We start from the raw sequence: 26856 nt of genomic DNA, 5'->3' as shown, positions 1-26856 counted from the left end.
TAACAATTTTAGTAATTTGGAGAAAATACAACTCAAATAATATTTTTGAGTTTTGTTGGTCTAATCTTAGTGGCAGTCGTATGTGTTGCACTCTTACAAACAATGTACTAGGAGCTCAGCAAGTTTGCAATAATGCATCAAATAATTTGACTGAACATTTCAATAAACACAAGCTAAAAAGTACATTTGTAGTATTACAACACAGGGCGAATATGCAATATGTTAGAATAGCATCTGCACAATCTCACTTTTTGCAGTTAACACAGTTTGCAGTTAATAATCAACACAACATCAGCACATACACAATACAGTTTAACAATGGTTGACATAAAAAATAACTTTGTCAAAAAATGTGTACGCTCTCAGCACAGATTAACCTCTAAAAAGGGAAGACTTGTGTGGAACATGTTACTAAGTTAGCTGGATCGTCTTCCAATATTTGTTTCTTGACAAAGCTGGTATTTATAGAAACCATGTAGTAATAACCAGAGTCTCTTGGCTACACAGAAGTTACGTCCAGTTTCCTTGGTCCAATTTTCCCCCATGTCTGAAATCCACCCTGTTAGATGCCCAGGGTCCAAGGTAGGTGCACCTTCCACACTCTTTCCAGATACTAAAGGTGTTAAGAAACCTGTTAGCACTTAGAAATCGTTGAATCTAAAAAACTATGAGACTGAGGGAGCAAGCCCGCCCAATCAGGGTAGATGTATCAAAAATTAGTATCCTGCGAGTTATCAAGGGCTATCTTTACCTTCTCTAGCATGCTCAACTATTGAATAAAGGTGACTTCAGCGGGAGCGCCTCCAAGGCTGCCTTACGGCTGTTACAGTTAAGACATATAAAATAGGTAATATGCCAGATCCTGGGTGTGGCAAGGTGCTTAGGTTGATCTTTTTGTGCTTCTCCCTAATTTACCATACGCCAAATACTGTAGACTGTGTTTTAAGTTCTGATATAGTTTCTTACCCTCTATGACGGCTGCTTCAGGATGGACCACTGCCCTGGGGATTCAGCAGAATTTTCAATCAATTTCGGTGTCTGCCCACCTTTCTTGTATGCGCAATCTTGAATCCATCTTGGTGGACTCTCCATTCTTCGCCTGCAGTCGGATTCGAGGTCCCAATCAGCTCCTGGCTGGCTCGTCAAAATGTTGTAGAAGACAAGAAGTGTTAGAGTAAACAGGAACAGTTTCTTTAATTAAACATTATGGCTGGTAGAACATTTACAGGCACAAGGTCTGATGACTGTCAATTTACAATCTATAGGTATCTTTCTTTTTTACAGTACATGTTGGGTTGTAAAAGTTTCCGGCATATCATATACGGTGAGAAACCCCGCTCTCCCCCGTCCTCCCTCCTCCCCCGCCCCTTATATTGCCAAGGAAGTGTCTGAGGATGATAGCAAGCGGATTAATGGCCTTGAGATTAAGTGGATTCTTGTGATAGTGTGGTAAGTCGCAAGAGGTGCGAATATCTAGGGCATGTGAGTTCACGGAATTCAGAGCTTAAGAGGCCAATAAATGGCACCACTGATCTGAAAAAGAGGTCCGTCACCCTGAAGAGAGAAAGAGATGCGCTCCATGCCATACACATGACACAGCCTATGCAGCCATTCTTGTATCCAAGGTGCCCTTGCGGAGCCCCATGTTGAGGGAATATTCTGCGAAGTCGCCCCTAAAGCAATGCCCATCTGCTTTCCGTTGCGTGATTTGAGGGGAAATGTAAGTCGATCAGAGACGCCTAAAATAACGTATTCTGGAAATCGTAGGATAGTGGTGTCAAAATGGAGGTCTATGTCGTCCAAGACCTGTGTCCAATAGGGCTTGAAAATGGGGCAATCTCACAGGATATGCAGCAAGGTGCAGACAGCTCCGCATCCCCTCCAGCAGCTTGGAGAGTGTTTAGAGTCCCTCTTTTGTAGCCTATGAGGGGTAAGGTATCAGTATGTCGCGATCTTAGTGGCAGACTCTACACTGGAGATGTTGCGTGCCGTGTGTCTGGTATTATACTGAATGTCGCTCCACTCTTTCCGAGTCAATGCCCACCCCAACTCTGCTTCCCATCTTCTCTGCCTTACAGATTTAATCTCTTGTTCTGGGGCGTAGGATGTGATAGAGTTCTGTGATGAGTAGTTTGGAGAACTGTTTGGATAGTAACCAATGCTCGTAGGGGGTACCCCTTCTCTCGGCTCCTTGACGCACTTGGGGCGTTATCACCCAGTGCCGAATTTGTTGGTAATGATATCATTCCGATTCAGGCATCTCATTGAAAAAGTGTCTTATTGATCTGTAGCCCTCTTCTCCCTTTAGGAAAAGGCTGTCTGATTAAGTCCTGGAGTGAAAACAGTGTTGCCCTTGATAGGAGTGAGGGGTGATGGGAAAGTGGTGTGGCGATTGCAATTGGCCATAGATTCCCAGGCGTTAAGTGTGGCTCACCCGGCTTTGCAGAGAAAAGGGACCTTCAACAGGGGCTTCCCAGCAAGTGCTTGCTCCATAAAGAGCCAATGCCTCTCAGACAGCGGCTGAGCCTGAGCTTGGATCTGAGAAGCCTTGTAGTAAAGGTCCAGGTTGGGCATTCCCAATCCCCCCTCCCCCGGGGGTTCTGAAACTCATATCCCTGCTCATCCATGGCTTCATGTCTGCCCAGCCGAAAGAAGAAAATTCTGCTTGGAGCTGCTGCTTCAGCATATTCATTTTAAGAGCTGTTACCCGACCCAACCACGAGAGGCAAAAGGGCACCAGCGCTGCAGGTCACGCCATACCTGTGTTAGTAAACACATATAATTTAACAAGACTATTTCCGTGACCGAGGTTGCCAGCATTATACCTAGGTAGGGGATGGTTTTACGATCCCACTGAATTGGACATGCATGGGTGAGGCCGTCTACAGTTGGAGGCTCCAAGGCCTGTGATTTAGCGACATTTACATTGAAGCCAGAGGTGATAAAGAATTCCTCCTGCTCCACGAGGAAGGCCGGGACAGACGACCCTGTAGCTTCTAGCATGGCTATCATGTCGTCTGCATAGAGGACGATGGTGTGCCTCTCCCCCTGAAAAGAACCCCACGAATTTGCTGGTTTTCCAGGATCCTCTGGGCCAGTGGCTCCATATAAAGAGTGAATAGGAGTGGAGAGAGCGGGCAGCCTTGTTGCGTGCCCATGGCTATCGGAAAGGGTTCAGACGTGTATCCATTCACCCGGACGGTGGCTGAGGGATGGCTATACCCACTAAGCACCCACTTGCAGAATCTATTTCCTATTCTAAATCGCTCCATCATGGTCTCTAAGAAAAGCCAGTGCACCCTATCGAATTCCTTTTCAGCGTCGATAGAAAGTACCACTCTCTCCAATGCTTATCGGTGCGCCTTGCCCAGGAGATGAAGCAACCCCCATAGTTTTCTTGCTGCACTGCCTCGTTGCCACAAATACGGCTTGGTCTTGGTCTATTAGTTCAGGCATCAACTGGCCCAGCAAGTGCTCCCTCCATAAAGAGCCAATGCTACTCGGACACCGGCTGAGCCTGAGCTTGGATCTTAGAAACCTGTAGTAAAGGTCCAGGTTGGGCATTCCCAAGCCCCCCTCCCTGGGAGTTCTGAAACTCATATCCCTGCTCATCCGTGGCTTCATGTCTGCCCAGCCGAAAGAAGAAAATTCTGCTTGGAACTGCTTCAGCATACCCGTGGGCGGTTCCACAGGCAATGTTTGAAAGAGGTAGAGAATTTCGGGGTGGATATTCTTTTTAAGAGCTGCTACCCGACCCAACAACGAGAGGCCAAATGGGCATTAGCGCTGCAAGTCACGCCGTACCTGTGTTAGTAAACGCATATAATTTAACAACAATGTTTTCGTGACTGAGGTTGTAAGCGTTATACCTAGGTAAGGGATGATTTTTCGATCCCACTGAATTGGACATGTATGGGCGAGGGTGTCTACAGTTGGAGGCTTCAAGGAAAAGCCCAAAGCCTGCAATTTAGCGACATTTACACGGAAGGCAGAGGCCATAATGAACTCCTCCTGCTCCACGAGGAAGGCCAGGACAGACGACCCTGTAGCTTCTAGTGTGGCTCTGATGTCATCTGCATAGAGGCTGATGGTGTGCCTCCCCCCTGAAAAGAACACCACAGATTCGCTGGCTTTCTGTGTCAAAATTGGTGCTAGACAGAGCAAAATGTTTTGTAGAATATAGCTGTGAACCCGTCCAGGCCGGGAGATTTGAGGAGCTTAAGCCTTGCAATAGAAATATCTGCTTCTCTGGAGAGTTCAGAGCTCTTCTCATCTATTATTATTGGAACCGCTGCTTCTTGACATTGAGCGCGGAGTTTGCGCGCCAGTAAGTGGCCACATCTGTCTCCCCAGTATAGAACATATGTTTAAGTCAAAGGGCTGCGTGTGAATGGCGCCTTCCTCTTGGGGCCCACCCTATGGGTATGGTCCAGCTTGATGGGAAACTCAGGGGGCTCCCCCAAAATGGACCGAAAAAGGCCCACCACCAGCACCTCGATGTCACCCGACCCCTTGCCCTGAGCCATGCCACTGATGCGGATGTTATTCCAGCATGACCGGTTCTCCAGGTCATCTGTGTGGGCCTGGTGGGCCAGGTTCTGTTCATGCAGTTGAAGGACTTCTTGCTGGAGGCGCTCCATTTCTTCGTCACGGCCCGCCTCGTGATCTTCCAATGTGTTTATTCTTTCCCCCAGAGAATCCACATTGCGCTGGACTTCTTTCATGTCCACTGAGAGCTCCCGTTTCATGGTGGTCAGATCCTCGCGGAGCAAAGAGTATAGCGACTCTAAGAAGGATTGGCTGATTGGATCTTCCGGAACCACACCGCCTTCACCCACATCCGGGTGCTTTGTCGGTGGCGGGCCATCCATTTGATGAGCCGCCGGCTTGAGAAGCAAATCTTTGACTGACCTGTCTTTTTTGCCTTTCAGGCCCCCATTTAGTAGATTCTGTGGGACCTTTCAGTATAAGCGGCGACCGGGTGTGGATGGCCTACCAGGCAGGACGGCGCAGGAGGACTCAGACATGCCGAGGTGCCAGTGTGCCGGGCTCTTTGTGCCCACTCTCGCCCGTGGATGCTGGTAAGGACGTGCTCGCTGTGCCACTAGAGGCTCAGCTTTGCGTCAGCCCCACATAAGATCCAGTGGAAGCGAGTGCAAGGGTGTCTAAATAGTAGTGCAGTAGGGCCCTTCAACTGCTTTATGTTTGCTTATGCCCAGTGTAGGGAAGTCACTCAGTACCAGTTGTGTTCATGGAGCGCCGGCCTCCAACCCCTCAGACGTGTGCAGGCACAGGGGAATCCCAACAAGGCCAGCCAGCAAGGAGCCCCAGTGAGTGCACAGCCCGGGCTTGCCCCCAATGCCTCTGATTTGTAGCAGTGCTATTGCTGCTGGGGGCGCTAACAGGTGCTGAGAAATGTAGCGGTGGCGGCCCCCGTATGCCAGCCTAGTGGGGAGAGACCATGTGAGTGTCCTTGTCTTCCGATGTGGGGGAGTCTATGTGCTGGGGGGCCCTCTGTCTGCCAGATGCTAATGGCCGCCCTTCAGGCTAATGCTGCTGCAATGAAAGCCTACCCGGCCAGACCGCGGGCCCGGGGGAAGCGCGCGTCCCAAAGTTCACCTTCTTTACCACCAACGGGGCCCGGGTCAGCGTCGCCTGGAATGTTGCTGAAGGGCGGGTGTGGTGTTCTGGTGGTGGCTCCCTTATAACTCTCCGGGGCCCGCCGGAGAGTCTGCTGTAGCTTCAGGTGTGGTCCATTCAGGGCAGTCAACAGTGCGAGGCCCCCCTTCTTTGGTATGTATGTGGTCTTTATCCCTGAAGTTGTTGGCTCTGAGGAGGCCCGGTAGGGCCTCCCGAGCCGGGACCTCAACCAGGTTGCGTCTCCCGGATCTCCTTCTGCCGCCTCCGATGTATGCTCCTCCGGCTGTCGCCCGGGACTCTGTGCTCGGAACGATGCGTGATGGCACCGGCAGCCTCCTAATCCTGCTCCGGGGGCGCCACGGGCTCTCACAGGGGTTCGGAGGTGCGGGCTCACTGTCTCGGCCGCCCTCGGAGCTCCGGCGCAATCCCAGCTGCTCCGCTTTGGGCTCCTCGCAGCTCCCCTCCTCGAGGATCGGGACACCACTTTGTCCCTGGGTGTGCCGCAGGTCTCCCTCGACCACTCGGGCTGGCTCTGGCGTTGCTGTGGCCACTGGAAGTGCAAAGGCAAGCCCAGTGGGAGCGGAGAGCTGAACGGCAGTGCCTATTGAGACGCCATCTTGGCCACGCCCCCCTTTTATGTAGTTTTTAGGAAGGCACGTACCCCTTTCAGCCATGTGTGCTTTATTGGAGCAATCTCCCTTGAACCTTTGTAATGTCGCTGCCCCTATCTGTGTAATTGATCAAGAGTTTCCTCCCCGAGCGATAGCCTGGCTGCTATGCACCCTCCCACCTGTGACCTATCAATCAGCAATCCTGGGCCTTGTTCTGAGGGCCTGCTTGACTACATGTTTGGGAGTCCGGATCACAACGGGTGAATCTGATGATAAGGACGAGATTTAAATTTCATCAACAAATGCATGGTTTTATATATTAACATTAACAGGGCGCTCTTTTAAATTGGAAAGTACTGGGTTTGATTATTCCACCTTAAACTGCCTAGCTGCAGTTTGGGAGTAGCTAGAACAATGGTTCAAATTCTCAAATTATTAGGAGTTTAAAATCCAATCCGATGGTAAAGTCAGATTTTTAATTACTTTTTTGAAAATGTCACCTTTAGAACGTTGATTCAACAAACAAAATGCCAGTACTGCGTGTTTAATTCAAGCTCACCGGAATTGAGTGAGAATTCCTCAATTCTAAAGACCACTCTTTCAGTCAGATTTATCAAGTAAATTTCATTTATTTTGTATTTTCTTTTTCTTGGTTTTTTATTTTTGATATTACAACTTTATCAAAATTTGTTTTTTAACGGTTTTTTTTCTCAAAACCTAGCAACATACAATGACTCCGAATGGGCCAAAATATCTTTTCACAGTTCAAAAAACAATACAGCCAAAATGTAACTCAAAACATTTGTGGGGGAACACATAACATTGAATAGACAACACACAGTGCATTATTTAGACATACACAAGACAAAACTACATAATTCATTGGGTGGTGAGGGGAACAGAAGCCTTCGAATTATATCACGGGTGTGTATATGCCATGCGTTATTCCTAATTGTAAGGGCAGGTGCAGACACCTATACTAAATAAGAACACACTGTTCAATCTTTTATCCAAACAATAGACCATCAACAATTTCCATTTTTCTTTACAGTGACGTAAGATTGGTCTATATACTCTGAAAAGGAGGTCAAAAGGAGGTCGACGCGTTTCGAATCCCCTTTGATAATGGGATTCTCATCAGGACCGGGTAGACTAAGTCTGAACTTTTTATGAATGTTGGTCAATTCCAGGAGGTAGAGGTGGGGGTTTGGTCGGTGCTATTGTCAAGGAGTCCCCAGTTGAATAAATATCAATCGAGATCGAACAAATCCTTATGCAATGTTTATTTCTTCATAGTATATTCAATAAGTGTCCTCCACGGGCGTCTTTCTCCACGTGAATTACACAGACATGCCATCTTTTAGAAGTGGCACTTCCACACTGGACACAATAACTCCGCACACACCATCGCGTAGCATTTGATCACACGAGTCTGCACATACCAAACTCGACCCTGCACTTCCCACGCATCAGGAACTACCAGGGACACTTACATACCACATGCATTCCTATGGGAGGGCAGGCCAACCTCACTACATGCACGCACTTTACCTTGCCTCTATATTAAGCACCAGGAGGACTGCCACTGGGGACTGCCTCCCTGACTGGAGGGCCCTATGAGCTGGCCCCTGGGCCCAGCCTTGCCCCCCCTGCCTTTCTAAAGGACTTTTTCTGGACTTTGCCTGCAGCTCCTGGGAGCGTTTTGGTTCTCCTGCTGAAGAAGCGCTCTATCTCCCTGGAGAGCGCTTAGTGTGGTGCCTTTGTCTTTGGGAGAACAGCGCTCGTATTTGGAAATTGCAGCATGGGGCTGCAATCCTTTTCAAGTGGGGATTCCCCTCCTTTTTCCTGCCGATCCGCAGCGCGGGTGCCACCCTGTTCATTTGCCCCTTTGTGGATATATATCCCCGGCAGGAGCCCACCCCGCCAGGGACTTGATCTTTGACCGGGTGCCTACCCCGGATCCACGACACCAAAATCCACCCTACGGGCCGTCGCTCTGCCCGCGGTGACCCGGAAGTGCTGCTCCCCCGAACTGGAAGCGGACGGGAGCCCACCCCGCGTTCCAGTGTGAGGAGGAGGACGGGAGCCCACCCCTCCTCCAAAGGACCCGGAAGTACAGGCAACCAAGCAGGAAGCAGCGGGAACCTTCCCCGCGCTCCTGCGCCCAAGCGGAGAGTCGCCGGTGAGCCCCGCAGCCCAGGAGAGCAGCCGCTGCACAAGGAGAAGCCGGTGAGTGTCACTGGCTGGGGGAAGCTCTGGGAATGCTCGCAGTGCCTGAGAGAGGCACAGTTTCTTGATGCGTGTCGAGCGGCCCCGTCTGGTCAGCGGGCCGCTCCAACAGGAGGCACTTTTTCTTCACGAGTCCCCCGAGCGGAACTCTAGCGTAGTGGGGGCATTTTAGATCTTAAAGCCAACGAGAGGCTCCTACATTCCTGGGGGCATTTTTGGAGGATAGAGTGGCCCCGGTTGGCAGCGGGCCGCTCTCCCCAGAGTGGTGGCATTTGTTCTTAGGGCCACGAGGCTCCCACGTGTTGGCCCCATTGTTTATTCAGAGCCCACAAGGCTTCCGGGCGCATTGTGCATTTGTTCCTCTTGAGCCCACGAGGCTCCCACGTGTTCTTGGGCCCCATTGTTTACTCAGAGCCCTGAAGGAGTGCCAGGAGGCATGCTGGTGCCAGGCTCAGGTTCTACAGCTGCCCAGCACTTAGTGGGCAGCTGCTACATTTAGGCCCCCCCAGGAACCCTTGCGCAATCTTCTTTCCCTGCCTGCACAGCCTGCCCTGACATTGTGGAAACAGAGTGTTCTCGCCCCTGAAAGTCCGAGTTGGCCTAGGGACATTTTCATGTGTTGTGCCCCTGCTAGGAGTACATGTTTATGCCCCATGTGATCTTTGCGCAATTTGTGATTACCTGCCTAATGTGATTGTTATGTCATATGCAATGCTTTATGCTTATACCCCTAAATGTATTTTTTGCTCAGGAGGGTGTTTTCTTAGTATAGGTGATGCTACTGAGTTCATGGTTCCCTGCGTGATATTTGCCTAGGTGTTTAGGATTGCGTAGGTGGTACTTACCTTTTACCAGTGGTTACTGGTTGTGTGCTACATTTGCTATTTGGTGCTACAGTTATTATACGTGCTATGTGTTAAGCGTTATTCCTACAAAGTGCTAATTCTACCAAGTGCTAGTTCTAAAAGTGCTTATTCCTGACAGTGGTCCATGTGGCCCTGTCCCATGTATATAATCGCCTGTAAATTCTGCCCGTGCCTATGGCACATTGTAAAGTGTGTGTTTATTATCTAATGTGTTTGATATAATACAAAGGCTATTTTTATATATAACCTTGTGTGGAGTTTCCTTTGTGGTGGGCCTTGGGTGTTGTGGCTGGGTGCGTGTGCAAACGCTTCACACATCGCCTTTGAGATAAGCCTGACTGCTCGTGCCAAGCTGCCAAGAGGGTGAGCAGGGGTTATCTTGGCTGGTGACTTCCTTTGCCCTGACTTAGAATGGTGGTTTCTGCCTGGCTTTGGCGCAAGCCTTAGCCAACCGGAAATCGCCATTTGAATCAGCGAGGCAGCGATGCAAGGGCCTGTGTCGTTATTGAGGATCCCATCAATGGGGCTTGTGATGCAAAGTCTGACATCCAGGATGTGGTGTCCTGTTGGGCGAGTGCATAGGGTCCGAAAAGATATAAGGCTGTGATGCTAAATCTGGCGTCGAGGCTGATGTTGATGAGGGATGGGAGGATCTGCACCGAGGATGTGTCCCGTAGAGTTGTGGTTCCGATGAGGCTGCAGGCCCTGACAATGGGTCCAAACCAATCAGCAGCGGCACTGTGTCGGTTCTACCCGTGCTTGCCCCTCACAGCTGAGGAGATGCATCAATTCTGTTGTGTTCACTGAGGATGGCAGAGCACCTTAAGCCCACTGCCATGGGTGTACGACTGGGGTGGCACCATTTGGCAGGGTAGACTCCAAGATGGCAGAGTCCAGGTGCAGGTTCAAGGTTGTTGGCAGCCTGTTTTGTCCCTGAGGCTTCAAACTAGGCGGTCATGCAACTAACCTTTGGAGTCACTCCGGGGATCCAGGTTCAAGAGATGCAGGTTGAATACGTTTCATGCAGGAAAGAAGGCAGCAGGTAGCCAGTCAGCATAGCATAGCAGCAGTATTTAGAGCCGCAGTCCATCAAAGTTGCAATCCTTTCAGCAACACAGCAGTCCCTCTTCCTGGCAGAGTATCCACAGACCAGAAGTGAAATGAAGTGTTGGTGTCTGAGGTATAGTACATATGCCAAGTTGTCCCTTTGAAGTGGGGAGAAGCTTCTAGAGGCAGTCTTTTTGACATGCACAGATACCCTACCCTGGCTCCAGACAAACATCAGGGGGAATTCAGCTCTTGGTGTGGAGAGAGGACACCGTCTATTCAAGTGTAAGTGGGGTTGGCTTCAGCTCCTCACTCTTGTCCTGCCATTGATGGCCCATTCAGACACACCTAAGTTCCCTAATGTGTCTGGCAGTCTAGGCTGAATACACAAAGCCCCACTATCATCCAAAGTCAGCAAACATGAGGCTTGAAGGCAGAATGTTAGGGGGAAACCAGACCAAGGATGCTAGGTCTAACACCTTCTTTTTCACTATACTCCTCTTCCTCCACTCACCTCTCATTGGCCCCTCTCAGCATATGCCTGCTGAAGGCCTTACTCCGCTCCTTCTACTCAGCTCTCACCAGCTCCTCTCAGTACATTTTGCAAAAATGTGGACTGCTAAAGGCACCTCTCCTCACCCATAGGCTGGTTCCTGTAAACCTTCTAGTTAAATAGGCAATATTGTTGCCTACCTCCCCGGATCAACAGCCCCAAATCTAAACTCCTAAATTCATACGCAAACAGATGGGCAACAACAACCAAAGTATAACAGTCTTTAAGTCCAAATAACCAAGGAAGTACAGACTTCTTTTTTAGATAGATCCTTTATTCTTATTCAAGTAAACAGCATATGACTCAGCAAGACAGCCAACATGTTTCACTGTTGTATCACAAGCTTCATCAGGGCTGCAATTATCAAAAGCTTGTTTTTATTTGCTATTAGAAATATAGGATTTATACAATATACACTTAAAACTAGTAGCAACCTATTGAGGCAAAATGTATAAAACAAAGAACATGAAATAGATGAAAGGAACAGACCTTACAGAAGCTAAACAATACAGAGCAAATCTATTATATTTGGGTCAAAAATTATTTTATTATACAAACAAATTTAAAATCTGTACATGTGTGACATGTTACTTACATCTTGGATAAGTGCAGCTGAATCGTTTAACTTGGAAAACTGTGGCTAAATCTTACAAATCAAGATATGTCTAACTGGTGATCAAAATATGAATATGTGACTGGTAATTACAGTCTGCATCTATGCGGATCATTATGTAGTGTTTATTATCAAATGATCCACTTCACTTTACAGATCCTCAGTTGTCGTGCTCTTTCCTCACTGCAGGCTAAGATCCAGGACTGGCTGTGTCATCCGAGGAGAGAGATGGGATGCATTCAGGAGTCTAAACTCAGAAAAGAGGAACATTACACCACTTTGAGGGTGAGTGGCAGCCGTGAGTCCTGTGCAGTTAAAGATTTATCATTGTGTGTGTGCGGTTTGTGCATGTGCCTGTCTAGTTTAGAGATGCAAAGAGGCCTCTGGGTTACCCTCTAGCCTGGGTCATACCTCCAACGGGTAAATGTACTGGCTGGGGAGCCACAGTCCGGGGGTTTGTGGCCCAGATCTTTCCAAGGGTCTTCCTGAAAGAGGCAAAAACAAGAATTACCCTGCCAACCTTTAAGCAATAATTCCATGATCACATGGCCTGTGTCGGAGTTGATATGAATGGACAGTAGGCATCTGGTTTTAAAGGTGTCCATGGAGATATTTGTCTATTTATTTGTGTGCATGTGGCTGTGTTTGTGTGTGCTCTGCAACAATCAGTTGTGGGAGTGCATGCATCTGTATGTGTGTTTTCATATGTGTGTTTGCGTTTTTAGTCATCTCTTTGTGAGCGTACACTTACCTGTGTCAAGCCAAGTCAAGTCAAGTCAAATAATTTATATAGCGCGCTACATACCCAGAGGGTCTCAAGGCGCTTGAGGAGGGGTAGGGAAATTATTTGTCGAATATCCAGGTTTTAAGTCGTTTTCTGAATGCTAGGTGGTTTTGGGTGAGTCGGAGGTGAATGGGAAGTGAATTCCAGGTTTTGGCCGCCAGGTAGGAGAAGGATCTACCTCCCATGGTGGTTTTGTTGATGCGCGGAACAGCGGCAAGGGCTTGGTTGGAACACCGAAGCTGGCGGGGGGGGGGGTGTAGAAGGAAACTCGCGTGTTGAGGCATTCGGGACCAAGTTCGTAGAGTGCTTTGTGTGTGTGGGTGAGGAGGCGGAAAGTTATTCTCTTATTGACAGGGAGCCAGTGGAGGTCTTTCAGGTGATTGGAGATGTGGTCTTTACGCGGGATGCCAAGTATGAGTCTAGCTGATGCGTTCTGGATGCGTTGTCGTTTTTCTGAAGTTTTGCGGTGGTGCCGGCGTATAGGGTGTTTCCGTAGTCCAGGCGGCTTGTAACCAGTGCGTGGGTGACCGTTTTTCTGGTTTCGGTGGGGATCCAGCGAAATGTTTTTTTGAGCATGCGAAGAATGTTGAAGCAGGATGATGAAACGGCGTTGACTTGTCTAGACATCGAGAGTGAGGAGTCCAGGATGACGCCCAGGTTCCGTGCGTGGTCCGTCGGGATGGGAGCTTTTCCAAGGGCCGCTGGCCACCAAGAGTCGTCCCAGGCGGAGGGGGTGGTCCCTAAGATAAGGACTTCTGTTTTGTCTGAGTTCAGTTTCAGACGGCTGAGCTTCATCCACTCTGCTACTTCTTTCATTCCTTTATGTAGGTTGGTTTTGGCGGTGTTAGGGTCTTTGGTGAGTGAGAGGATTAGTTGGGTGTCGTCAGCGTAGGAGATTATGTTGAGGTTGTGTTGGCGGGCGATGGTCGCGAGGGGGCTCATGTATACGTTGAAGAGGGTAGGACTGAGTGAGGATCCTTGTGGGACGCCACAGATGATTTCAGAGGCCTCTGACTTGAACGGTGGGAGGTGGACTCTCTGAGTTCTTCCGGCGAGGAACGAGGTGATCCAGTCCAGTGCTTTTCCTTGGATTCCAATGTTTCTGAGGCGTTGTAGTAGAGTGCTATGACATACTGTGTCAAAGGCTGCAGATAGGTCAAGGAGGATGAGGGCGACTGTGTCTCCATTGTCCAGTAGTGTTCGAATGTCGTCCGTTGCTGCAATGAGTGCGGTCTCAGTGCTATGTTTGGCTCTGAAGCCGGATTGAGAGGAGTCGAGGGCTTTATTGGTTTCGAGGAAGGCGGCGAGCTGGTTGTTGACTGCTTTCTCGATGACTTTGGCGGGGAATGGAAGGAGCGAGATGGTGCGGTAGTTTTTGAGTTCGGTGGGGTCAGCTGTGGGTTTTTTCAGAAGGGCGCTGAGTTCGGCGTGTTTCCAGCTTTCCGGGAAGGTGGCTGAGTTGAGGTAGGAGTTGATGACGTCTCGGAGGTGGGGTGCGATGATGGAGTCTGCTTTGTTGAAGATGTGGTGAGGGCATGGGTCTGTGGGGGATCCTGAGTGGATGGAGTTCATCAGGCGGATGGTGTCATCAGTGGAGATTGGGTTCCAGTTATTGAGGGTGTTCAGGGGTGGTGAAGGATCCGTAGAACGTTGAGTGGGTTGGTCTCCGGGTTGGTTGTTGAATCTGTTGTGGATGTCTGAGATTTTGTCGTGGAAGAATGAAGCTAAGGAGTCGCAGAGGGTTTGAGATGGAGTGATGTCGTTTGAGTTGGCAGTGGGGTTGGTAAACTCTTTGACGATGTTGAATAATTCCTTGCTGTTATGGGCGTTGTTGTCTAGTCTGTTTTTGAACGAGGCTTTCTTGGCTGTCCGGATCAGTTGGTGGTGAATGTGGATGGCGTTTTTGAAGGCGTCCTTGGTGCTGGAGTTTGGGTCTTTTTTCCAGGCCTTCTCAAGGGAGCGACAGAGTTTCTTGGATTTCTTAAGCTCATCGTTGAACCAGGGTGCGTTTCTGCAGCCAAGCTTGGTTTGACGTTTTTTCAAAGGTGCTAGGTTGTCTGCGCTATTGGTCAGCCATTGCGTGAAGTTAATGGCTGCTTTGTTAGGGTTCGATGAGTAGGCAGGGGGGTTTTGGAGAAGCGATGTGGAGATCTGATCGATGGTGATTTTGTTCCAGTTTCTTCGCAGAGTAGGTTGAGGTGGAATTGGATTGCGGTCTTTTTGTAGACAAAGTGAATGCAGCTGTGGTCTGTCTAGTGGAGAGCTGTGGTGTGACTGAAGGAGACATGTTTGCTGGAGGTGAAGATAGGGTCGAGAGTGTGTCCTGCGTAGTGGGTGGGGGTGTTAACTAGTTGATTGAGTCCAAGGTTGGCAAGATTGTCCAGAAGGGTGGTGGTGTTGCTGTCGTTGCTCTTTTCCAGGTGAAAGTTGAGGTCTCCCAGTAGAATGTAGTCCTTGGAGGGGAGGGCGTGAGGGGTGATGAAGTCAGTGATGTCATCACAGAATTGTGCACGGGATCCTGGGGGCCTGTAGAGGATTGTGCCTCTGAGTGTGGTCTTGGGGTCTGTGTGGATTTGGAAGTGAAGGTGTTCGGCGCTGGTGAGGTTGGTGTCGGAGCTGGTTGAGATGTGGATGGAGTTCTTATGAACAATGGCGATGCCTCCTCCTATTTGGTTGGTGCGGTCTTTTCGTATGATTTTGTAGCCTTCCGGGATGGCTATGGTGATGTCTGGAGCTGAAGAGGCGTTCATCCAAGTTTCTGTTAGGAATGCGACGTCTGGAGAGATGGTGTCCAGTAGGTTCCATAGGTCGATGGCGTGTTGGTGAACCGAGCGGGTGTTGAGAAGGATGCAATTAAGGTGGTTAGTGTTGGATCTCTGTTTGGTGTTTGTGGATGTGATGTGGGTCTTGATGCATGCGTGCTTGCAGGAGAGGTATGTGAAGGGTCCATGGGTGTGTCCGGGTGTGGCTAGGGCACAGGTAGGGAGTCTGCCAGGATTAAGTGCTAGGAGGATGGATGAGTCGTATGTAATGCGGGTGGACTGGGCATTGCGAGGACCAAGGGGTCTGGCGCTGGGTGAAGGACTGGGTTATTCTAAGACCCAGCGGTGCCAGGGATAACACCTGAAACCTTCGTGGGTTACCTGTTCCGGCGTACAAATGACAGAGACACGGGACACTTCCTTCGGCGTCAAAGATTCGAGGTTTATTTACTGCAGGGAACACAGAAGTCACGAGAAGTACACAACATGTAAGTTCACGGAGTCTGATTCAAATTGTATCTGTGGATCGCTCTTCTTATACAGTTTTCTGTCATAGGATAACATGACAGACAAAAGGTTACAACCCAGTTCCCACAGTAAATATCATAGGGGGTCGCTTTCATGTATTCAGGGCCCGGAACATAATTACAGTAGCATTTGGCAGTTCCCAACTGTAAAAGTACATCTTCCCACCATTAGTGCATTCCGCTCGGCTGTAAACGAATCAAGGAAGAGTCAGAAACAGGTGCAGGGGAAGACGAAGGATAGAGGACGGATTGAAGAAAGTGTAAAAAGGGGTGTTATCAGGAAACACGATTTCAGGGATCAAAAGGACGTGCCTAATGAATGCACAACTGAAACAATAGACCAGCACGGCAAGATGAGCCTCGAGCGGGGCCATCTGCCTTACAGTGTCATCCCCCTCATCATAAGGACACCCTCAAAGGAACACGTGTCTTCCGCAAGAGTTTGGGAATCCCAGGGTCACGAAGCGGACAGCGTCCGTTCGCTGGCTACTTGAGGGCAAGAGACAAAATGGATGCCATATCTAAAATGGAACCCGTGGGTTCAGATGAAGAAACCCACGAAACAAACGAACGGTTTAGGCTAGTACAGCGAAAACGCGTACACCCACTAAACTCGTCATTTGCGGTTCGTAGATACCAGACTCGACCATATTCTTGCGAGTCGAAAACACCACTTACAATTGTTACGGAACCTCAGACGCTCCTTTTGCCCTCATGTAGGCAAGCACTAGTCGGAATCAGAATCGATTTCGATATTCATCAGACCATCCAGATGTTGCTGCAACATTATTCTATCCATCAGTGCTTCCTTGGTAACAGGCGGCCGCCGTATACACGTCGTAGCACAGAGGCCACATAAGGCAGGACCACACTGCACACAAAGACAGCACGTGAACAGAAATGCTACAACGACCCCAATGATCATCAGACTCTTCCAACCCCACATCGACATCAGGCCCCAAAACCACCCGAGTAGCGTCCAATCTCCTACGTCCACGTGTATGGACTCAGAGATCTTATGCAACTTCGAGATGATTGATAGACAGTTGGAGCGTTGTCAGGAATGAAAATGCAGCAACTCGAATGGATCACCTTACATACTCCACCTCTATCTGCTAAGACAACGTCTAAAACCATACGATTTTGTAACGTCATAAGCCTGTCCGCCTGAAGCTCTGCTGTGATGTTGCCAAGGGCGCTCGCAGTGATATTAGCGGTCGATTCCACCACTCGAGTCAACTGTCTCAGGTTCCTACTATTAATCATAGGTCCCCAAAACGGCAAGAAAACCTTAAAGAAGTCTCCTGCTTCTTGACCGGCAGTGTCCTCTTCGCTAATTACGCCTCTCACAACTCTGGTCTTCTGATAATCCGACCCAACAGTAAAGGTCGGCGGCAACAAATTCGCAATATAACATGTGCCTGAAAAATCACGAGGCAGCCATGTATATGCCCGGTCGTAACAAACAAAGTAAGTACCCTTGGCAGTCAGAAGAACAGGGGAAGTGGTCATCGGCAAAACATACGTTTCGGTACAGGCACTCCTCCCGAGCTGAGCTCGCGGGCTTCGGCCTAAGCCTTTCAGACAGAAATTTCCGAGATGGGGTACGATCCAGATCGGAGACGACCTTTTAAGCTGCCGATCACCCACTGACGTGCTATACTCAGCCTCACTCAGATCTTGGTATGCTCGCACCTCCTCCTTTGGGATAAGCGATGCGTCAAAGATATCCCTATCTAAATCGGCAATCGCTCTTGCCAAAGGCTTGTGGTACGGGCCGGGACCATGATCTGCAGTGCGTGGCTCTCGGTGGGGGTAAGAATCTAGTGCGCTACGAAACATTGTTTGGAATGCTCGAGCTGAACCCTGGGAACTGTTAGGAAGGACCAAGTACGGAATTCCCCTATCAGTGGTAGGTGGCATTAACCCACACACCCAACAATTCGTAGTGTTCATTACCAACTGATGCTGATGAAGGAGCTGAACAAAGGAATTGTTCATAAATTCCGCACGTCTAACCTGCTCGTGTTGTGGTAAGATGTGGAAGGAATGAGGGGAAACAGTGGAAGTAGGTTTAGGTTCAGAAGAAGGGGTAGGTGAAGCAGAAGGCAACAATGACTGTATCATGTAATACACTCCACCCACCAATAACGAAGAAACAGTTAAGAACAGAAGGAACACCTGAAACATGAAGCATTTAGTATGTGCAATCCTATGCAGTTCAAATCTTTGAGATTGAGTCTTTTCCAATTCCGACAGCTTCGAGAAAGCCATCCTCTAAAACCGTCCGCAACGCTCTTGACGCACTTCGTTCTGTGTAGCAATAGTCAATCCCCAGGAGTTCCTAGGAATCAACGGTCTCCAACCTAGCGTTAGGACCTACTAAGCCGAAGGAAGTACCCGCACGGCCCTACGGTCCACCCGGATGTAAGGTACTTTTAATTTAGACAATATATTCAAAATCTTCTAGCTGTGGAATCAAATACACATGTGCGGAAAAACTCACAATTCATACAAAAATCACAGTTATTGAAAATGTTCAAAGTGATAATGGGGTAACGTGAATGTCAGGGGAGAAAGCAAAAATATTTTTTATTAGTCTCTAGTGTCGGAACGGAGAAAATATCTGCTTCTCCCAGGACGAGTCTGATCTTCAAACAGTTGGTCAGGTGGTGAAACAGAATCCTGTCGACCAGACAATGGTTCAGATCTTGAGTTCTCCGATGACAAATGTTCAACAGTATCGTCCGGCTGCACTGAGGTATCTCCCAGCGTCACTGAATGGAACAAAGTTTGGCAAAACCTCAGCCTCAGACGAAGCGATGCCCTTCGTCACCCACGAGTCCGCTGGCAAAGGGATTGGTACCTTCTTGGTATGGGTGGCGTGCACCCAATGTTTGCGGCCCTCCAAACGAACAGCAGTTCTCGTGGCAAGGAGCACCTGATAGGGTCCGATGAACCTCAGCTCAAGATTTGGTTTTCGGCCAAAGTTCCTCGTAACCACCCAGTCTCCGGGCTGGAGCCTCCGTCTGCGTTGGCAGTGCTTCAAAAACCTGTTGGTGAAGTAACCTCAGTTTAGCAGTCAGATCATGAAGATAATCGATCAACATTGGGTACTCAAGATCAGCGAACACACCGGCTCTAGGGACCCCCCAAACATTGGCAACACGGCCGAACACAATCTCATATGGGCTCAGCCCTACTCGAGAGTGTACAGTCGCCCTAGTTGACAGAAGAGCTAAGGGCAAAGCGTCAGGCCACGAGAGACCAGTCGTAGCCTGAATCTTTGCGAGTTTTAGTTTAAGAGTACCATTGTACCCCTCAACTAAACCTGCTGACTGGGGATGGTTGGCACTGTGGAATTTTTGTGTAATTCCAAGGCCCTTACACACACTCTTCATCACGCTCCCCACAAACTCACTTCCGTTATCAGACCATACAATCCGTGGCATTCCATACCGAGGAAAGTATTCCTTCAGTAGGACTTTCGCTGTGGACAGGGCAGTATTGTCTTTAAGAGGGTAGGCTTCGATCCATCGGGAGAATGCGCAAACGACAACCAAAACGTATTTTAGGTTATTGCATCGCTCCATATGGATGAAGTCCAACTGAATCACCTCAAAGGGACATGAAGGAGGAGCAAAGTGGCCAGGGGGTGTAGGAGTTCCCTTGCCAGGATTATACATCATACATATCATGCAATTTTTGACCAATCTCTCAGCACACTTAGCGATACCATCATTCTTCCATACGGGAAACAACAACTTGCAAATACCTTTCGCACTAATATGTGACAAGCCGTGTGCCATAGTTACAACAGCTAGCACATACGCATCCGGCAACATCCACCTTTTACTCTCCGACAAATCAATCCAACAGCCATTCGCATCCAACTTTCCCGTACTCTCTTTCCACTTGGTCTTTTCAGTCTCGGTGGCCTCGTTCTGAATCGCTTTCACACTCTCAATAGTGTCTTCACACATACCAGCTTCTGCAGGCCACCTTACCGAACTCGTCACATACATCCTAGTTGTAAGATTTCTTGCAGTCTCCTTGGCAATTTCATCAGCGAACGCATTACCACGACCAACATCATCCGTCACCTTACGGTGCGCACTACATTTAATAATCGCCACCTGCTTGGGCAATGTAAGTGCATCCAAAAGATCATTCACAAGCTGTCCATGCTGAATCTTCGTACCATGCGATGTCATAAAACCTCTCTCTCTCCACAATCGTCCAAAACTATGCGCAACACCGAACGCATACTGACTATCCGTAAACACATTCACCTGTTTCCCTTTCGACAAAACACACGCTCTGGTTAAGGCAATTAGCTCCGCCGCCTGTGCAGAGTTCTGATTCAATCTCGCAGTCTCCACCACCGTACTCAACGTCACCACGGCATACGCAGTCGTCACATCACCATTCGGCAACTTAAAACACGAACCATCCACATACAAAGTACCATCGGGGTCTTCCAATGGAGTGTTTTTTAGGTCAACACGACCCTTCGTTTCCTCCTCAGTTCGTAAGTAACAGTCGTGTGGGGCTACCTCATCTGATTCCATATTGGTTGGCAACAAAGTCACCGGGTTTAGGACATTGCAGCGCTTTATTTGAATGTGACTTGCCAGAAGCGTCAACTCATAACCAGACAGCCTTGCGCTCGTCAAATGTTGAGTTTTCGTACGATTCAAAAGAGTGTCAACTGCATGCGGAACCATCACCGTAAGCATATTATCCATGACCAATCCTGCAGATTGTCGGATGGACACCGCAGCTGCCGCTGTTGCTCTCAAACAACTCGGCAATGCTCTAGCTACCGGGTCCAAGGTCGAGGAAAAATATGCACATGGACGCTGCTTACCACCGAATTGTTGCGTCAGAACACTCAACGCACAACCTTCCCTCTCGTGAAAGTATAGTGTAAACGGCTTACTGTAGTCACGAGTACCTAACACAGGGGCCGAACACAACGCATCACGTAGTTCAGAAAAACTTTTCTGACACTCTTCCGTCCATGGCAAAGGAGTTGGAACATCCTTGCACGTAAGAGCCACCAATGGTTTCGCTAGCAATGAAAAATTTGGAATCCATTGCCTGCAGTATGACGTGATACCTAAAAAGGCACGCACATCTCTCTGAGTTGTTGGCACAGTCATTCGAGCGATCGCTGCAATTCGTTCTGGGGTCAACCTTTCCCCTCCTTTGACAATAAGTGACCTAGATAGGTTACTTCTTGACAACAATATTGTAGCTTAGAAGGTGACACCTTGTGATGTAAGTCACAGAGATGTTGCAACAACGACACCGTAGCAATTTTGCAAATGTCCTGTGTGTCCGCAGCCACCAATAAGTCATCGACATATTGGATCAAAGCCGCACCAGCCGGCAATACAAACGCATCAAGTTGGCTTTTCAGGGCTTGGCTATATATCGATGGACTCTCACAGTAGCCCTGAGGAGCGCGTTTAAACCTAAAGCTGCGGCTACCTAGAGAGAAACCGAAAAGGTCCCTACTCTCCCCAGCAATCGGGATGCTAAAGAAAGCATTCTTCAGATCGATCACTGAGAACCAGGACGCAGATGCTGGAATCAGAGTCAGTAAGGCCGTAATGTCAGGCACCACAGGGAACTGAGGAACCACAATTTTGTTCACCTCCCGTAAATCAATGACAAAACGATAAACAGGAGGCTTAGAAAGATCAGTGCGTTTCAAGATGAGTAACACAGGGCTATTACACACGTTTCCCCGAGTTTCCTCAATAACATCTTTTTCGATCAAATCGTAGATGATCGCTAACAACGCTCGCTCACCATCAAGGGAGACTGGGGAATACGTGGTAACCGCACATTTGATTTCAATTGAACAACATATGGGAAGATGTCAAGCAGGCCCACGTCATTGGGACCTGTTGCCCACAAAGATGCAGGAAGAGAACTCAATTCCGGTGGGAGCTTATCGATGGACAAGTACATAGGAGAGATGACTCTCTCGCCCAAAGTAAGCTTTACCCCCGCAGGAGAACAATACAAAGTCGCATACAGTCGTTTCAGCAAATCCAAGCCCAAAAGATTTTCACCACAACCAGTAGTCAAAATCAAAGGAGCTTTCAGCTCACGTGGCCCAATTGTAAGGGGCAAAGGGCGAGAAACCGGATTGCTAACAGGGGCGCCAGAGAATCCAACAGAAACATTTGTTAAGCCAGACAAAGGTGCGCCAGGGAGTTACGAATGCATGATGGAACTTTTCGCCCGAGGTGGCAACTGCGACGTAAGGCCCTCTCTGATCAACCGGAACTGATACCACTCCCTCTCCTTGCCTATGGCTGTCCTAGTAATTACCGTCGTCAGCACCCTGATCGACGTAATAATCATCCACATTGTATTGTGCGGATCTGCCTGATGATGATCCACGCTGATCGAAACAATTATTAGAATCAGAGGAATTATTAGAACGATCATTTTGATTTTGCGTAACACCACAACCTCTACCCCGTGAAGCCTGTTGAGGACCACTACGGCCCCCTCTAGATGAATTTCCACTATTTCGATCACGCAGAACCGGGCAATCAAATTTCAAATGACCCTCACCCCTACAATAGGCACACTGATTGTACCCAAGCATAGATCTCTGCGAAGGAGAGTCATTTCGCGATTGTAACCTAGATGACTGCGATTGCGATCTATTCCGTTGCTGAGAATCATTCTGATTCGAGCGCGGAGGATACGCTTGTTGCAACAACACTTTCGTTTGAACTTCTTTCGTCTTTTTGTCTGCACGATCTGTTTCTTCTTTTTCTCTATTTTCATAATATTGAGCCGTAGCCAATATCTGGGCCAAAGTAGAAACAGCCCATGCACTCTCAGAATTTCTCAATTTGTTGCTTAGGTCCGGCAACAAATTTGACACAAATTTGTCCACAAACAATCTCTGACCTCCCTCAGTGCCCATATCTTGACCACTGTGATCGATGAATGCCTCCTCAAACCTTGTGAAGAAATCGGAGACACTCTCGTCCTTCTTTTGCTTACAAGCGGACAGTTTGTCCCAGTTAACTTTCATAGCTGGCATAAGTGTCTTCATAAGGGTAATTATTCTCTGGGGAAGATCAGTGATGAGCTGCTCAGGCTTAGCCCCACCAACTTGTCGGGCATTAGCCGCCACAAGAGCAGCCCAGTCACCGCCTAACTCGGCTATATGGTTTTCCTGACGAATTTTCGCCCCTACCGGTTGCGGTACGACATTACCGAACAGCATATCGATGTCGGCAAGATTCATTATCGTAGCATCCACTAACTGAGACAATTCTTTATAGTACCCTGCAGGATTTTTGCGAGGGTCGGGCAAAGTCTGCTTAACCTGCAAAACTTCCGATCGTTTCCATGGAAGGTGTATCCACACTCTCTGGAAGTGTGGCAGAATAATAGGATTAGCCTGTGCATCACCAGGCATCCACACTGGTGGAACTTCGCGCATGGGATACTGACCAGGCATTGCTATCCATTCCTCAGTTGCGTCTTTAAACAATGCTCGAGGCATTATAGCAGGACGAAAAGATAGTAACTGCTCGACAGCACGTCGAACATTGCTACCCACAATTATACCACTCGAAAACTGGAGCTGAAGGTCAGTTAGAGCAGCCAATACATCATCAGCCGCATCCACTGATATCTCATCGCGTAGGAGCTTGCACATGTCTTCAAACACGAGCCTTTGTGTCGGCTCATTGAATTGAGAGAAAGTCTCAACAACTATACGTGAAGGATTCTTAAGGGGATATCTAATCCAATTTTTCGCCATATCATATAGCGTGTCACGTTCCCTACCACCAGGAAGCTGACTTTGTCTTTGGGGAGCATCTGAATCAACAGACCCAAGAATCGGTCCAAGAGAAGTATAGAAGTTAGCAGCAACAGTAGGAACACGGCGTCGAACAGACGAAGTAGAAGAGAGAAGCAAAGGGGTAATAATAGAAGTGCCAGGAACAGAAGGAGCAGCAGGAGTAGCCACAAGAGTGGAAGTAGCGGGAACAGTAGTATGAGAAGGTATAGACGGAGGAGCAGTAGGAACAGGAGCAGGTAGAGGAACAGCTGCCGGAACAGCAGGTGGAGGAACAGGGGGGACCACAGGAGCTGTGGTATCCTGTGCATATGGAGGTGGCGACTTCAGTAGATAAGACAACAAAGGGTCCTCTACTGCTTCCTCTCCCTTCTTATCCGTACCCGTCGGTAAAGCGGGATAACATTTATCCACTGTCATGCGTTGCAATCTATCAAAAACGTCCTTCTCCTTCTCTTCTTTATCTTGCTGAAACTGCTCTGCATTTCTCATCGTTGTAACGATACCTTCTCTCTTATTACGTTTAAGCTGCTTGATTTCTTTCTGCTTGGCTTCCTTACGCCATAACCGAAAGGAATCAAACATGGCCGGCCTTGCTTTTCTTTGGAATAATTTAACTTCAAGATTATCTAAAATCGGAGTCTCAAAACTACCATGAGGTGGCCAACTAAGGACACCGTCATCTTTGGTATAGCGAACCCAACAATCATTGAATGTGATAGGACCCAAACCATGTCGACTATATAATTCGTAAGTCGGAGTTCCGACCGGAAGTACCGGACACGAGTCCTCCAACCGGGAATCCGAGCCACAACCTCTAAAGCAACTGAACAAAGTACTACGGCCAGGCATCGTGCACACTAACCGAGTTTCACAAACGTCAAGGGTTATAGGATTACAATGTCCCTGCAAAAGTGCAAAAACCCTCGGTTTTTGGCGACTGCAGACGTCAAATAGAACAACGAAGAACAAAATACCAAGAACCACAAATGCAATGGAACCATGCAACAACTAAGCACCCACAACAACAAAGGACTTTGGGAGCGACCCACAAATACTTAACTCAAAGATCAATGGCATCACCAGGAAGGCCCGTCAATCGTCTCGCTGTACCAAGGTCTACGCCAGGCGCCAAAACAGGTCTACAGTCAGGGCAGCAGTCCGTCGCAGCCGTCAAGAGGCGGGGATCTTCGCGGGAAAAGTCGTCGGGCCACTTGTTTCGACAACAGGATCGATGAAGCGGGGTGCACCTTCCCTCGGAGATTTCACACGAAGTTCCTCATGATCGTCGGGCTTTGGACCGGTACCACTGATGCAGCCCTACGTTGGGCGCCAACTGAAGGACTGGGTTATTCTAAGACCCAGCGGTGCCAGGGATAACACCTGAAACCTTCGTGGGTTACCTGTTCCGGCGTACAAATGACAGAGACACGGGACACTTCCTTCGGCGTCAAAGATTCGAGGTTTATTTACTGCAGGGAACACAGAAGTCACGAGAAGTACACAACATGTAAGTTCATGGAGTCTGATTCAAATTGTATCTGTGGATCGCTCTTCTTATACAGTTTTCTGTCATAGGATAACATGACAGACAAAAGGTTACAACCCAGTTCCCACAGTAAATATCATAGGGGGTCGCTTTCATGTATTCAGGGCCCGGAACATAATTACAGTAGCATTTGGCAGTTCCCAACTGTAAAAGTACATCTTCCCACCATTAGTGCATTCCGCTCGGCTGTAAACGAATCAAGGAAGAGTCAGAAACAGGTGCAGGGGAAGACGAAGGATAGAGGACGGATTGAAGAAAGTGTAAAAAGGGGTGTTATCAGGAAACACGATTTCAGGGATCAAAAGGACGTGCCTAATGAATGCACAACTGAAACAATAGACCGGCACGGCAAGATGAGCCTCGAGCGGGGCCATCTGCCTTACAGTGTCATCCCCCTCATCATAAGGACACCCTCAAAGGAACACGTGTCTTCCGCAAGAGTTTGGGAATCCCAGGGTCACGAAGCGGACAGCGTCCGTTCGCTGGCTACTTGAGGGCAAGAGACAAACTGTATGCCATATCTAAAATGGAACCCGTGGGTTCAGATGAAGAAACCCACGAAACAAACGAATGGTTTAGGCAAGTACAGCGAAAACGCGTACACCCACTAAACTCGTCATTTGTGGTTCGTAGATACCAGACTTGACCATTTTCGTGCGAGTCGAAAACACCACTTACAATTGTTACGGAACCTCATGGGCGCGGTCTTGGCGCGGATGGGCGTAGACGGGCTTACCTTTGGCGCACCTTCGGCGTGGACGCAGCGCGTTGGGTCATCAGCCTTAAATGGATAGTGGAGGGGGCGGAGCGTGGGAGGGGCAGCAGCTGGGAGGCGGTAGCGGGGAGGAGGGGCGGACCAGGGGAAACCAACAAACAAAATGGAGGGTCAAAGGCGAAGCGAGGCAGGGGCAGCAGATGTATCAAAGCCCCGTGAGCACAAAAGTCCCAGTAAGCAGAGAGCGCTAAAATAAAAATAAATAAATGTTCAGCAGAGCGAGCGGAGCAAAATGACAATATGAGGTGAGGCAAGCGTTATTCAAGTCCGACTACAATGCAATAAATAAACTTAGCACAGATCACAATACCAATTGCAACAGCACAGCACAGGTCACGATGCAAAATGTAGCCAGCAGCAGCCCAGCAGGGAGTGGGATCGGGGAGCGTGGGGGAGCGACCGTGCAGGAGCAGGTCCGGGCGGTTTGTACCGGTCTGTGTATAAGTTTGTGTATGTTTGGGTGTGGAAGAATTTGTGAGTATAGGCATCATTGGGTCAATAGTGCATCTCTATGCCTATGTATGCAACTGGATTTGTATATGAATGTGTCAGGAATTATCTGTCAGTAAGTTTGGACAGCAACTGAGTGTGAATGTGTGTATGCATTTTTCTGTGTGTCTTTGCACTGTTACTTTGCTATCATAATCTGAATTCCAGAATGTCTACTAGAACACATCTTGATTCCAGAATATTGACTACAGTATTGACAAAGGGTGCTTACTATTGACTTGTCCATAGTCACAGAATAATGTCTTTGTAACATGCCAGTGGATAAATGGTGTACTGAGCATGCCGAGGGAATGTGTTATTGTAGTCACTATTGAATTGGTGGCCTTTTATTGTTGACGCTTGTGCCTGTTGACCTTTGTTGAGTTGAGATTATGTCCTAAAGCGTTGTGAAGGTGCCGGGTCAGTTTGGGTATTTTCTAAGCAATGCCAATTGTATCTCCTTGGGTAAAAGATGTACTTCTCAAATCATTTCTAATCAAGAATAATACAAGTTATTGATGGGTTTTGGAGAAATGTTGGATCAGCTAAGGTCCTGCGTAAGCCA

The 26856-nt window shown here is 48.5% G+C and overlaps 1 protein-coding gene across 2 annotated transcripts in view; it reads left to right on the top strand.

Moving 5' to 3' along the window:
• Positions 1–26856, top strand: part of LOC147724985 (E3 ubiquitin-protein ligase TRIM39-like) — a 319335-nt gene that overhangs the window by 139634 nt on the left and 152845 nt on the right. For both annotated transcript variants that reach the window (XM_086966465.1, XM_086966464.1), the window contains exon 2: positions 11749–11844. In XM_086966465.1, the coding sequence (XP_086822591.1) occupies positions 11788–11844 (57 nt within the window). In that variant the 5' untranslated portion in view covers positions 11749–11787. The remainder of the gene's footprint in view (positions 1–11748; positions 11845–26856) is intronic.

This window comes from Lissotriton vulgaris, chromosome 4_1 (genome assembly GCF_964263255.1).
Source record: "Lissotriton vulgaris chromosome 4_1, aLisVul1.2, whole genome shotgun sequence".
NCBI lineage: Eukaryota > Metazoa > Chordata > Amphibia > Caudata > Salamandridae > Lissotriton > Lissotriton vulgaris.
The sequence above is the reverse complement of the archived record's forward strand: the minus strand, read 5'-3'. Positions and strand labels throughout refer to the sequence as shown.